This window comes from Varroa destructor, unplaced genomic scaffold (genome assembly GCF_002443255.2).
Source record: "Varroa destructor unplaced genomic scaffold, Vdes_3.0 BEIS01000003.1, whole genome shotgun sequence".
Lineage (NCBI taxonomy): Eukaryota > Metazoa > Arthropoda > Arachnida > Mesostigmata > Varroidae > Varroa > Varroa destructor.
In genome coordinates this window covers 53,698,405-53,711,037 of record NW_019211456.1, presented here as the reverse complement: position 1 = coordinate 53,711,037, position 12,633 = coordinate 53,698,405, and the positions used below count along the sequence as shown (strand labels likewise).

Below are 12,633 nucleotides of genomic sequence, written 5' to 3'. Positions count from 1 at the left end.
GGGCAGGCGGTATGCCAAATCTGTCGGTAGTGGGCCCGCTAGACGTCCTTCGACAGAAAATGATTCTAGATATGATGGAGCAGAGGATGAAAAATAAAATCAACGCCAATAACGAGTTTCTGTCTAGACTCGGAAAACGTGGAGGACCAGTGACAGCATCAACACCTACGATACTTGACCTTAGCAATACAGCCGCTATCGATACCTTCCAACAGGTATGTTGTTTGCATAGCATTTTACAAAACAGAGTAATACTCTTTGACCCTCTATACAGTAAAAATAATTGTGCGTTAAATGTTGGTTGAAAAATACACTACTTTGGAATATCTGAACCAGATAGATAATCAAACAGGTCAATGAAGGCAATATATATATCGGTGTTCTACTCAAGCATGTTATTTTCATGAGAATAAGCATGCGTTTCCATAGTATAGATGTATAACCACTTTATAGACCTAGATACACAGCCGTGGTTTCTACTTAAATATCTCATTAAGGATGTCTTATTAATCGCCTTTAACAAGGCGTCTGACAGATTCTACAATGGCTGCCATAAGCTACGTATTGTGTTACTTACGAAACTGATGGATTTTGCCGAATCGCAGCTGCATTGTCTGCTACAAGATGGTACGACCTATATACAACCAGTTTTTAATAATTTGTACTTTCTTTTAAACTCACTTGCTTACTTCACACAAAATCAACGTAATTTAACCTCTTTTCAACTTGTTTTTAAAGAAATCTCTGAATTAATTATCCAAATTTGAATGGACGAGAAACTTAATAAGGTGTGGTGTCCGATTCACCATCTTTACAAGCTTCTAAACTGAGTTTTGTGTTGCTCAGTTTGAAAGAGCAGTTGCACAGCTTTTTCATTTCTCTGATATAAGTCTTCTACTGAGAATTTTTTTTCATTACAAGCAGAAATGCAAAAACCTGTATCGGGATGTAACTCGACGAAGTTTATTTTTTTGTTTTCCTTACTGTATTGGGGATACCTTCTCCATAGGAGCATGTGCATAGTGTAAATACACATTTTGCTTTAGTAGAAGCAACATGGTAATATATTTCGCAAACTGCGCGATTTTATTGCGTGTATCTTTAGCCAGCAACATTTAATTAGTTAGTCACTAAGAAGTGCAGGGTTCTTTCACAAATGCCCCCGTGCGGTAGCTCGAGAAATTGATACGACCCATATAAGTCAGTCTTTTCTGTTCCCATATACTTGTTAAGACCCACTAAATTTGGGAATAATGTTAAATAATTTGCCAGCTATTGGTCTTCCCTATACAGGCAGCTCCTAACTAACATCGTTTGTAACCTTTCTATCACCAATACGGCAGTGCAATGTTTAGAATTGACAAGAGTGAACCCATTAAAATGTACGTACATATCTTTCACAACAAAAAATACGGCCAGCTTCGCCATTTTTTCCTTCAAATTAACTGATAACAATAAAGACTTACCTCTGATCTATTCCGCGGAAAAGTAGTCATTGCTATTTTCAAAAAAGTTGTATGAATCTGAATTGGTGCCCAGTTTCTCAGTGCTTTACCTAAAATTCCGCTTTCATAAAATCTTAATCCAATACATTTTAGAACTCTTTAAAGATTATAATTGTTTCGATTCCATCCATCACGGTTTTATTAGTCACTGTTTTACCTGCATACAAAACTAAAAATAAGTTAAAGTTTCACAACGTTTGTTAAATTATTTCATTGACTTTGATCAATAACAGTGCTCTGGATGGATCTCACGCCGACGTTGCGTCATGATCAAAAAGAAGGACCGATAGCCTCGAGTGCGTGATCTTTTCAGGCGTGAAGGCTTAAAATCGTATTATATCGCACCAAAGCCTTAAACTTTATTACATCTGTTAAGCCTATCGAACTGAGCATTGAGCATGTAAAAGATTACGATGCCTTTTGTTATCTTGCATCCGATGCAAGTCAGTGACGCTACCTGTTTATCAAAAAAGCATGTTTTTGAGCGTTTTTTGTGAGCGGAGTATACAACAAATTTGGACATTTGTATTTAAATCGAATAACACTTTTATTTACACAAAAGGGGGTGTATGGTACATAGTGTAAACATTGTATACCCTATATTATATGCACCAAGAGCACTAGGGTGCCGCGCTTAAGTAGGTGCCATTTGGGCATTTTCTAACCATAGTTCTTGTTTTCAATTTCATTTCGCGTGATGGCTTCAACAACGGCAGTGCACCTCTTATGAAGGTTATTGGTTTTAAACTAGATGGTTTATGAGGTCTGCTTTGTAAAATTGGGAGAAGGCACGACCATGTTGCATACCAGAGGAGGCTAATATGGGAAACGGAACAATTTGGTAATATTCCAACGAACATTTCGAACACAGTTATTTTAAAAATTATTTTTACATATCTTTAAGCCTAAAATTTTCACAACTACGATACAAACGTGCCATAGTACGAACGCTTAGATACAACAATTGTACAAACAAATATAAACCTTCAAAAAAAGAGTTAAAGATTGTATTTATAAGTGCCGTCGATTATTTGGCTAAGTGAGATAGGTATTTATCAGAAGCTAATGTTGCGGCCACTTTTATACCAAAGTTCCGTGTAGGAGATATGGTAAAAAGTATTTTTGACATTTCTGCTTTGTCAAATAGTTTTCTAAAAACCTATAAAAGCAAAATGCACGCAAGCAACCCCGGATTGAACGAGTGCGCCTGTTACCCGTTTTTCACTGTAGCTTCTTAAGATGATGGTAAATGTTTAGCGGAAAAGATCCTCGTTGTATACCATACTTTGGCAAAGGCCGCACGGCTTCTTTGATTTCGCTGCGTGAAGCTTAGCTTTGATTTAATAAGTTTGATCAAAATGCTGTTTCAGGATTTTGGCCTCCTTCCAGTCGATTGTAGTGATTGTCTCATTAGGTCTGGGGATATATTTTAGAGTTGATCCGAGTGCTCTCTTCGAAGTTTAGCTAGGCGTTCTCGCAGCCACACTTATAAAAAAGCCTTCATCATCGGACCGTTTCCTAAGTGGTTCACGGTAAAAAAATATTTCTGTTTACCTTTATCACACATATTACGACAAATGCGCCTGGAACCTGAATATATCCCTGGAACTTTTAAATAAAATCTAGCGTTATACGCTTTTCTAATTTCTTATAGAGGTTGAATAAAGTTCTCTGTGATTTTCAGCTAATTGTACGACCATTTAGTTGTGATATTCTCAGGTAGACTTGTTATAGTATATCGTTTAAGTTACATGGCGAACAGTTTGAACGGAACCGTTGCCGCTGTGGTACTAGTACTTCTATATATCCTCTTGAGTACTACTTTTTCTATTAGTATGTATAGTAAAGGCATTTAATTCAGTAATTTCACAGGCGGAAGGCTAATTGAGCGTTCTTGCCTTCTTGGGTGGTTCAAACCAAGCTGTCTCAAATCTGATGTTCGTACTATAGGCCTTGCACATCGCACTGCCGTCTACAAATGTACTTACTTTATTTGCTAGCACCACTAATGTCTGCCTGTCTAAAGACGAAATACGTTTTTGACTTTTTGGCCATTCGTTTTTGTTATTGTTTAGGGATGCAGGAAGTTGTTGAGTTGAGGTGGGCCATCTTTCGGAGGGTCAGTTTCTCAAACCTTTCAGTGTGTTTTCTTAACCAAATAGTATCCTTTTTTACAGAAGATCTATGTAAATGAGTTGATCTTGGTACCATTTGAAAGCTTGCGATACACTAAGTGGATATGCTCTACATTTTTCTAAACTTAGGTTTTGATTGTCAAAGAAGGGCAAAAGCAATAAAACAGTGCCTTAGCTAACATACATCACTTAAATAGGTACTTGATACTTGTTAGTCCGAATATAGTGATCACCATTGCTCTGCAGGAGAGGTGACGTACAGAAATTAATGCTATAAACAGGCTCCAAGTTGAAAGGGCCTAAGTGGGCTGGCTTCGCGTGCGAATTTCAGCACATAATTTCCTCTCCTGACAAAATGGTTTCTTTTTTCTTAGATGAAAGTCTACGTAAAGAAGGGGCCGTTTTAGCGCGCATTGAAAATAAACGCCCAGAAGCATGATGAGTACGGCTACTGACATTGTTGTAAGGGCCTTGTCACTATATTGTAGATATTTATACAGAGGTTCTGCGTAAATGTACACGAGTACAAACAAATAAAACCATACGGCGAGCGATACAGATCATCTAGAATTGACCAGCCAGACCAACTTTGGTATATCTTTTTTTATTAACGGAAATTGATACGGAATAGGGAAATTTGCAGTTACTAGCAACCTAGCAATTGGTAATGACATTACACTTCTCTCACTTAAATTACTATGTTGATCTACTGAAAAAAATTTAACACCACTAAAACAATTGCAGATTTCTGTAATCACCTTTTTAGTCCCGACATCTCTTGCCTTACCAGATATTAAATTTAGTAATCTGGCATCCTAACACGGCTTTTAATTCCATTTTATCCAACCTCTTATTGACCTCTTGATCTGTTAATACCTTGTGTATCCTGTTATCGCAGATCGTGGGGTTTCAAATTTCTTTCAAAATTTGAATGTCTGTTAACAGAATATCTCCTGAGCTCTTCGAAGTCATTGCAATGATAACTATCTCCGATTTCTTCTATTTATCTTATTTAAATCTTCTAAAAACTTCTAAAAAAACTTGAAAATCTTCTATTACCTAATATGTAAAATAGTTACTTGGCTTAAAAGCAGGGTAGACGTAAATTCAATGTCTTGGCGTAATTTAGTAGCGAAGTAGATTGACAACGTATGAGAATTACATATCTTTCCGGAAGCAACAACAATTCAATTTCATTAAAATTTAGCTAAAGCGGATGCGTCAAAACAAATGGGTCCACCGCATGACTGTGTTTGGTCTTACCAGAACCAGTTGCGTAACTTACTCTAAGTTATCAGGTATGCAAAAGTAAGTTATTTTTTGCGGATAATTAATCATATATTTTGTATACATGATTCGAAGCACATGTCAGTTTACATACGTCCATTAAATCTATCTATAGCATAAATCTATCTGTAGCAGCGTGTTATACGCAAAAATCGATTCCACATAAGTTAGGAAAAAAGTCATCTAGCTTGCCTCTCTATTTATTGAGTTTTACGTTTGATACCGCAGTTAGGCGTTTCAAGACGGCTGGTTCTCACTACGAAACGAAGTGTCTATGCATGAAGTCGCACCTAGACCGCAATGTGAACCTAAGATTAGCACACAAATATTTTTCCCATTAGGCTACCATGGGGGGGGGGGAGCTAAGTTGCCTGAACTCAACGAAGGCCGTCAACCGGTCTGCTACAGCCATATATAATGTGCTTCCTCGCCATTAGTGACAACATCCTTTCAGGATAACTTAACTCAAGAAAAACAAACTAGGATCATTTTGCAATAGAAGTATAAACTTCTCTTTGTAGGGTCAAAACTTCTTAGTGGTGAACCGAATTATTGTTTACACAAAGGAATAGAGGCTTGAATTCGTTTTGCTTACTCTTGCTATCTTTGAACGTCCACCTTATATTTATTCAAAAATACTAACAGCCAAAGATCATAGCTTTTCTATGTATATTTCTAGTAGGAATTAAATCAGTGAAAACATTGCTTTTTACACAGATCCATCTGACAACTTGTACTCGTTGGCATACCACAGATTCACCAGCTTTTACAAAATAAGCGATGTCTATTTAGGGGGAATATACCACTAATATTGCTTAACAGTTATGCAAATCGCAGCTCCAAACTTCACCTGCAGATCGTTGACTTTGTATGACGTTGTAGAAATAAAAAGAACTCCCACGTGCAGATTCTACTTCTTATTGCATCCTTGGAGAGAATTTTTAAAGAGGCAGTAACTGTCGTCCACGCAAGCCTCTTGCTTGAAACTCATATCTGCAAATGTTAATCTTACTTTTTTGCGTTCATATCATAGGTTTTACTATCTTAATATTTGGTACCTTTACAGAGAACAGTTTGCACGACCAGCCTCTTTTTGAATGCACAGAGCATTCATACGGTAACACTAGGCTCGGATATTTACAATAACCGGTATATTTCTGAATAATAACACATCGTACGTAGCCCAACCAAGTCGTGCAATAAATTGCAATGGGAGTGTTAATTATAGTGATTTTTTTTATAGTGTAGTTGTACAATCTTTATGGCCTATATGTACCCAAAATGTTGCAAAGCATGGGATAGTGTACGTTAGTTAAGTTTAAATGTTTGTTTTTTTTTCATTGCTCATTGTTATATTGCATTCCGAAGTAATATTTCTGCTTGACATATTGTTAGAGGTATCACAGGCAAACTTCTTTATTTAAAAGTAAAGTTGTCATTTGCATGAAATGATATCTTCAATACTTTATAAGCTGTCCTCAGAGAGGCAGTGTGAGTATGATGAGACTCACTGAAGTCTCGTCCAACAATCTTGAATCTGGACTTGAAGCTTGGCAAAGTTATTTGCTTTTAAAGGAACTCAAAAGATGAAAATTCGGTTTGGACCTAACAACTAGCTTGAGACGATTTCATATCTTACATAAAAATATATTCGACTCATCACATGTCCATCTATACAGTACTCCGATGAGCTGCCTTCCATCGATTTAGTTCCTTTAAAAAATATGCGAGTGCGTGATATCACTTACTAAATATATGAGTATGAAACCGCAACAAAGTCATTGCCAGCTTCACAGATAAGGCGGCAGTTGTTTTACCAAGTGATATTTACATCAACAGAAAGAAGATTTTTCTCTCATAAAAGAGTCGGAGACATTTCCAGGCTTCGTGTATCAACGAGCGTCAAAAAGAAGAGAATAGCGAAAAAATTTTCCTCTTGCGTCCGTTTGACTGTAGGAAGTACACTGTTTTTAAGGACCATACAAACCATTATTTTGAAAAAAACTAGCTTTATTTGTAGTTTGCATTTTTGCAGTTTTGTGGTAAGGACGCCCTTTCATTTCCAGACATTTCGAACGTTTCATGTAGACGGTCGATTTCAAATAACGAATGAGCTATGCAGTTCTGCTTTCGACACTTCCGGCGCGAACAGTTTAGATATTACCTGCTCTCTAATTGTACACAGAATTCGACATTCATGGTTCGGGCGTTACTTTTATACGTTGTTTTGTTGTCGATAAAACAAACGGAATTTTGCCTATATTTTCTGGTGACTGGCTTATTGGTTTGCAGTAGAGATTTTGGATATTTTTTTATTTTGGATATTTTGGAAATTTATACAGGTACTCGGATATCTGGTTATAGGGATTTTAGGCCTTTATAAAATTCCGTATTGTACAAATGCGCATTGTATACGTTGGGGGCACTTACTGTTCACGTCATGATGAATAGCAGCTCTCCAGGTCGAACTTCTGTTACATATGTGTTTTCTCAGTCTTCATCGTCTTCAAAGTTTTTTACGCCCAGTATCAAGTTGGAATATACGCAAGACAGGGACTATTAAGAGATAGGCTCTCATGAAGCGCTGAACGCTTCCCATCTGCTACTACGATTTCAAGTTACTTTGTTTCAAATAAAAAAGTGAAAAGATAAAATATATGCAACTAGTTTCAAATACACCACGGCGGTGGTAGATTTCGCTAAAAAAAAAACTTACTTTTGCAATGGTAATTTGTCAAACCATAATTTTAGTAGTGTAAGAGTATAATTGTATTTATTACAGGCAGCATTTAGGGACATGTCTGGCTATGTAGGAATCCCTGTTTCAACTAAGCAAATGAGTTGGCGAAGGCCTGATACCCATTTTAAATCACGTAATTGAAAACAAATAGTAAAAAATAAATAGAATAAATATAGATTTGAGTTTACCAACTTTGATTTATTATATTTATATGATATTATTTAATTCAATTTAATAATATACCTATATATCATATTTATTTTACTATAGGCTTTGTCTTGAATCAACTTGCAAGTGTAACGCAAATTCATTTAGCAGTCTAGGATTCTTCTTTTATAGTTGATACTACCTTAACGCAAATCAAGCTAGGGAAGTATCCAAAAGTAGTTAACATACGTTTGAAATTAGTAAAAGAATCCATTTATTTTCAACATAGTCAAATGTCTTGCCGGAAAGGGAGAAATTATTTTTCTCCAGTAAGGTCTTGTAAAACGCCGAGTGATGTCAACTAATTAAAACAGCGTTATTTCATTAGGACACCAGTATTTAACAACGGGTGAAAACTACTGCAGCATAAGTGATTTTTACAACCAAATCTGTTCTAGAAAATAAAAAAGAGCTCGGTTGACAAACCTGTCTGTATTTGTGCAAGAAGAACTCCCGCTTGATAGCTCGGTTAATTACGCCAGTCAGGCAATGGACTCCCTGAATTAAACGCATGATCCCAAATTTCGTATTCAAATAACCACCCGCAGTAACATCGAAATAATGTACACGGATGACCTCTCAGCTTCAACCTATCCTGTAAATCCGATCGTCAGTGTAATTTCAAAAGCTCTCAATGTCTTGTAAAGCACAGGTTACCGTTATTTTTACCAATATTACACGAATGTTATAATAATCGGCCGCTATGCCAGGCATGCATAGTGTTATCATTGAGCGAGCTATGTAACAGGTCGACTACTTCCCGGATCCTTCATCCGCAAAACGCACATTGAAGCTCTTCTATTTTGCTAACTCAATTAGCGTTTGGGTTGCGCTAAATGAATGAGTAGAGTCTTAGCTTTATGCAGACACTCCTAAATATTCTGTTAGAACGGAAAGTTAAACAATGGTGGTAACATTTTGGAGCTGAAAAATCAGGCGGGGTGAATTTAAAATCATTCTTATTTTGTTTAAAGTCTTTGTTGGCTTCAACTAGTTTCTAGCCAGCGAAAAGAGTCCTCTCGATGCGTACATATTGTTATTTTCTCAATTTACCTAAAAGTTCTTTCACACAATTTTCTAAATTGTGTGTGCCGTATTACTTGCACACAAATCCCACAAAATTGTTTTACTCAAATTTCAAGATTTAGCGATGAAATAGTTTCTCATTGTTCTTTTAAAAATACTTATTTTATAGACTCTGTCACCCCTTAAGGGATATATGTTCTGAAACACATTGTATAGTATCCCTAAGCTCGTAGCTTTCGCTCCTTATTATCTTTGGAGTCAATGTAGCTTACTCTAGCAAACTGTTATTTTACATGATACTATGTCATTTAATTCCAGCCGATAAATATCTTTCAAGCGATTGAAAAAGCGAAGATTGAAGGGTTGTTCCAAGATCGAATTTGCTGAAACTTCATTTAAACCAATTTCTAACACTTTGGTCCAGGTGCATTCTAAATCTTCCAACGATCGTATCTAATAAACACACGACACTCCTGCATAGCTATAATTGGAGAGCATTACATTATTAGCATACTTATAGTTCTACAGAAAACAGAAATGGTTAAATTAAAATCCTCATTTGGATTTATGTGTTGGACGACTTTTCCTTATAAAATCAGCCGAGTATAGACGGGTAACTAAATAATGGACTTTTTCGGTCGACTGGATGCCTTCTCATGCTGTTGTATCCTTTGGTTTCCGGACCACTTGATCTTCACCTAATTTTATTGCACTAAAACTTCCTAAGTGAAATGAATCGGAATCTGTTCAAATACTTGAATTTTTAGTCAGACCTTCTTAGGCATGGTAGGGACAATGTGATAAACCTTTTCTTATCGATTATTTAAAACGGATTAGACTTTACTATTAATTAGATATATTATTACATTTTCGTAATGTTCTTATCATCTGTAAGTGTAGGCAGCGTTATTTCTAAATCAACGTACGAGCGAATCTTTTCAAAAAATGCCTCAACCTGCATTCTCAATTTATGCTGTAAAAAAGTTCTAAAGTGGCCCTTTTGCTATTTCCAGTTGCTAGACTGAAAAAAACTGCTGATACTTATTTGTTAGAGTGTTATGTTTTTAAATAGTGTTTGTATTATATATATAGGGCCTCATTTAACTAACATAGATACAACGAGGGACCAGCGTAAAGGGGTAGTAATCGTTCACCTCCAGTTTTCAACATTTTCACGACCAACAAGATATTAAACAAGATATGTATTCAGATTAATACTTAAACGACGAAAATCAGAATTTAGACGAATATAATATCAACCTTCCGACAATATACGTCCTTACTTAATAAAATAACAGCTCAGAGAACAGTTGTTTTCCTGGACGATATTCTAGTCGAATGGGCGTCCCACCAATGGGGACGTAGCCCACCTAAAAACGAGGACCACGACCTTCGGCAGACATTTGAATTGAAATATCTATTTTAGCTATGAGTATATTGTGTCGTCTCAGCTTGTTGAAACTTATCTGCCAGACTAAACGACTACTCTTTATTTTAAAGGTTATATTAAATTAACTACGTTTATATTAAAGGATTTGAAAACACTTTTACCGCCTGTATTACCCACATTAGAAGCTACAATTTTCTTATGGGCTTTTAGATAAAAATGCCGTCAAAGGGTTCCTTATCCGATTGACGTACAACTTACAGGTTGGAAAATGTAGATTAGCATTGTTGAAAGCGGCGTAAAGCGTATTGATCTAAAGCGTCACTCTTGTTGATAAATCTGCTAATACAAATGGGTATCACAAAGTACATTTCATCTGCACGACCGAATGTAAAAATTAATGCTGAAAAACTGAGAGTTTGATTTACTTTAAATACTCTCTTTTACTTTGCCATTTTAACAATTTGTCGAAACTACCAGTAACTATTTTTGGGCCTGCCCCATTTGATTATGAGACAGTTTTTCTGAGCAAATAGGATGACGCATGGACTCTAATAAAGTGAGTTACTACTGTTATAAAGAAATTCTATAACAAAGTGCTTCTAAAAGGAACTATAATGATACTAGAAAATTGAAACCGGGCTTCGATTATTTCAGTAAATCATGAAAATGAAACCGACTCAGTTTCACAAGTGTTCATTTTTTAAAATACATTTCTAGAAGTTACCAAAGAAAAAAAAAGTTTAACAGGCAAGCTAAATTTCAAGAAAAACAAATTGATGCGAATATTTGGTTGTGATAACCACATTCAACATGTAAAATCGGGCCTGGTATAATTCGCTTTTATAGCAAACATTCCATTTTATAGTTATCCTTAGAGGCTCACGAAGCCCATTAATAAATATTTCAACAACAAATCTAATAGCTCGTTAACAAAGACAATATCGTTATGTAGATATTACTATTTTATATATTATACAATTTTCATGAGTAATCTCAGGTAAGTCGATCCTTTTGGGTGTTATCAAAAGACCTTCGCAGAAATTTTAGTCAGTGTTAAACGTCCTCATAGAGATTATCGCAATAATATGCTTTGCCCATAACATCTCTGACGAACACTTTGGCGCAGTCGATTAAAAGCAAATATATACAGCAGATGTGAAATTTATTAGATACTTTGTGCTGAAATATGATAAGTTAATTGTATTTTTCCTCGACTGCTAATTTTGGTTTACTTCGCATATATAGGAAAATTGTAAGTTCGTCGCTTTGTCTGTCGGTCTCCATTGAGTGGTTAGGTTGGCGCATCCCAAATACTAGGGTTATTTTTGGCGATGCTCTTTTATTCGCAGTGCTTGATAGGTGCATTGAGCGACTTCTGTCTCTTTTGTCAAGGCAATGAATCTTTGCGCTGTAAGCTCCTCATTATTTCGTGGCCCCTCTTAACCCTGTTTCATCTCAGATATCTATCTAATTTATTCCGAGAGCAGCTCTACTGTGGATAAACTGAAACCTATTAGCTTTTAAGCAAATGTCTACCTATTGATCTAACAAGCTTATGAACGCTATTTAGTTTCGTTGTCGATGAACTCTCGTACGTAATATAGACGGTATATCTAGGTGCTTTGTATGGCGATGGAGTTGTTCAGAGTATATATCGGCTAGCGTTATGTGATTCTTAATATAGGTTATCGGTGTCATCTGGTATTCGAATTCCACCAGTAATTCGCGTACTCATATCAAAGACTTTGAATATTACTAAGTCGCTTGAAGTTTCTAATTCACAGGTTTTTAATAAAACTAAATAATAGATATAAGCTCTATTCACGATATTGTTATTGATGGTATTATTTCGCCTGTAATGCTTACGATATCTATTCCGAAATTCGCGGTGCTATGAGCGATAACGCTTTTTTGTTGGTGGCCCCTTTAATGACCAGGCCGTAATCGTTGGTGCCATGCGGGTACATCAGTACTCACATTCTGTACCCGAAATGGTGTTTTATGCATTTGTTCAAGTGTCGGGACAAGAATTCGGCTATAAGGCTCACGCCGGATATTATATATATACATAACCTTCGATTAATTTCCGTATTGCCGCGGCCTTCGAGCAATAAAAACTGAACTTTGATCTTTGAGAAATTAAAAGACGTTTTTCCCTCTGAACTCACTAATCTTGTAATAAATTCAGGTTTTTACTGATAGGTTGCTAGAGGACTTGAGCATCAACAGCCAAATTTCATCTACTAGAAAAAGTTCAATAAACAGGATGTCGACAAAAGATGTATAAATACATGTAGAATAGAAAAGAACAATTTTCATATTTACAGATATGATACATACAAA

General features: G+C 36.0%; 1 protein-coding gene across 19 annotated transcripts in view; it reads left to right on the top strand.

The window, feature by feature from the left end:
- LOC111246719 (uncharacterized) overlaps positions 1–12,633 on the top strand; it is a 100,111-nt gene that overhangs the window by 84,666 nt on the left and 2,812 nt on the right. For 12 of the 19 annotated variants that reach the window (XR_015323217.1, XM_086982858.1, XM_086982857.1 and 9 more), the window contains 2 exons: positions 2–215; positions 525–627. Coding sequence is in view for 12 of the 19 variants with exons in the window: in XM_086982858.1 (XP_086838984.1) it covers positions 2–215; positions 525–627 (317 nt within the window). In the remaining 7 variants the exon portion in view is untranslated. Of the gene's footprint in view, position 1; positions 216–524; positions 628–2,221; positions 2,347–2,875; positions 4,228–12,633 lie in introns of those variants that run through there. The other 7 variants (XR_015323215.1, XR_015323214.1, XR_015323218.1 and 4 more) reach the window with 5 other exon arrangements.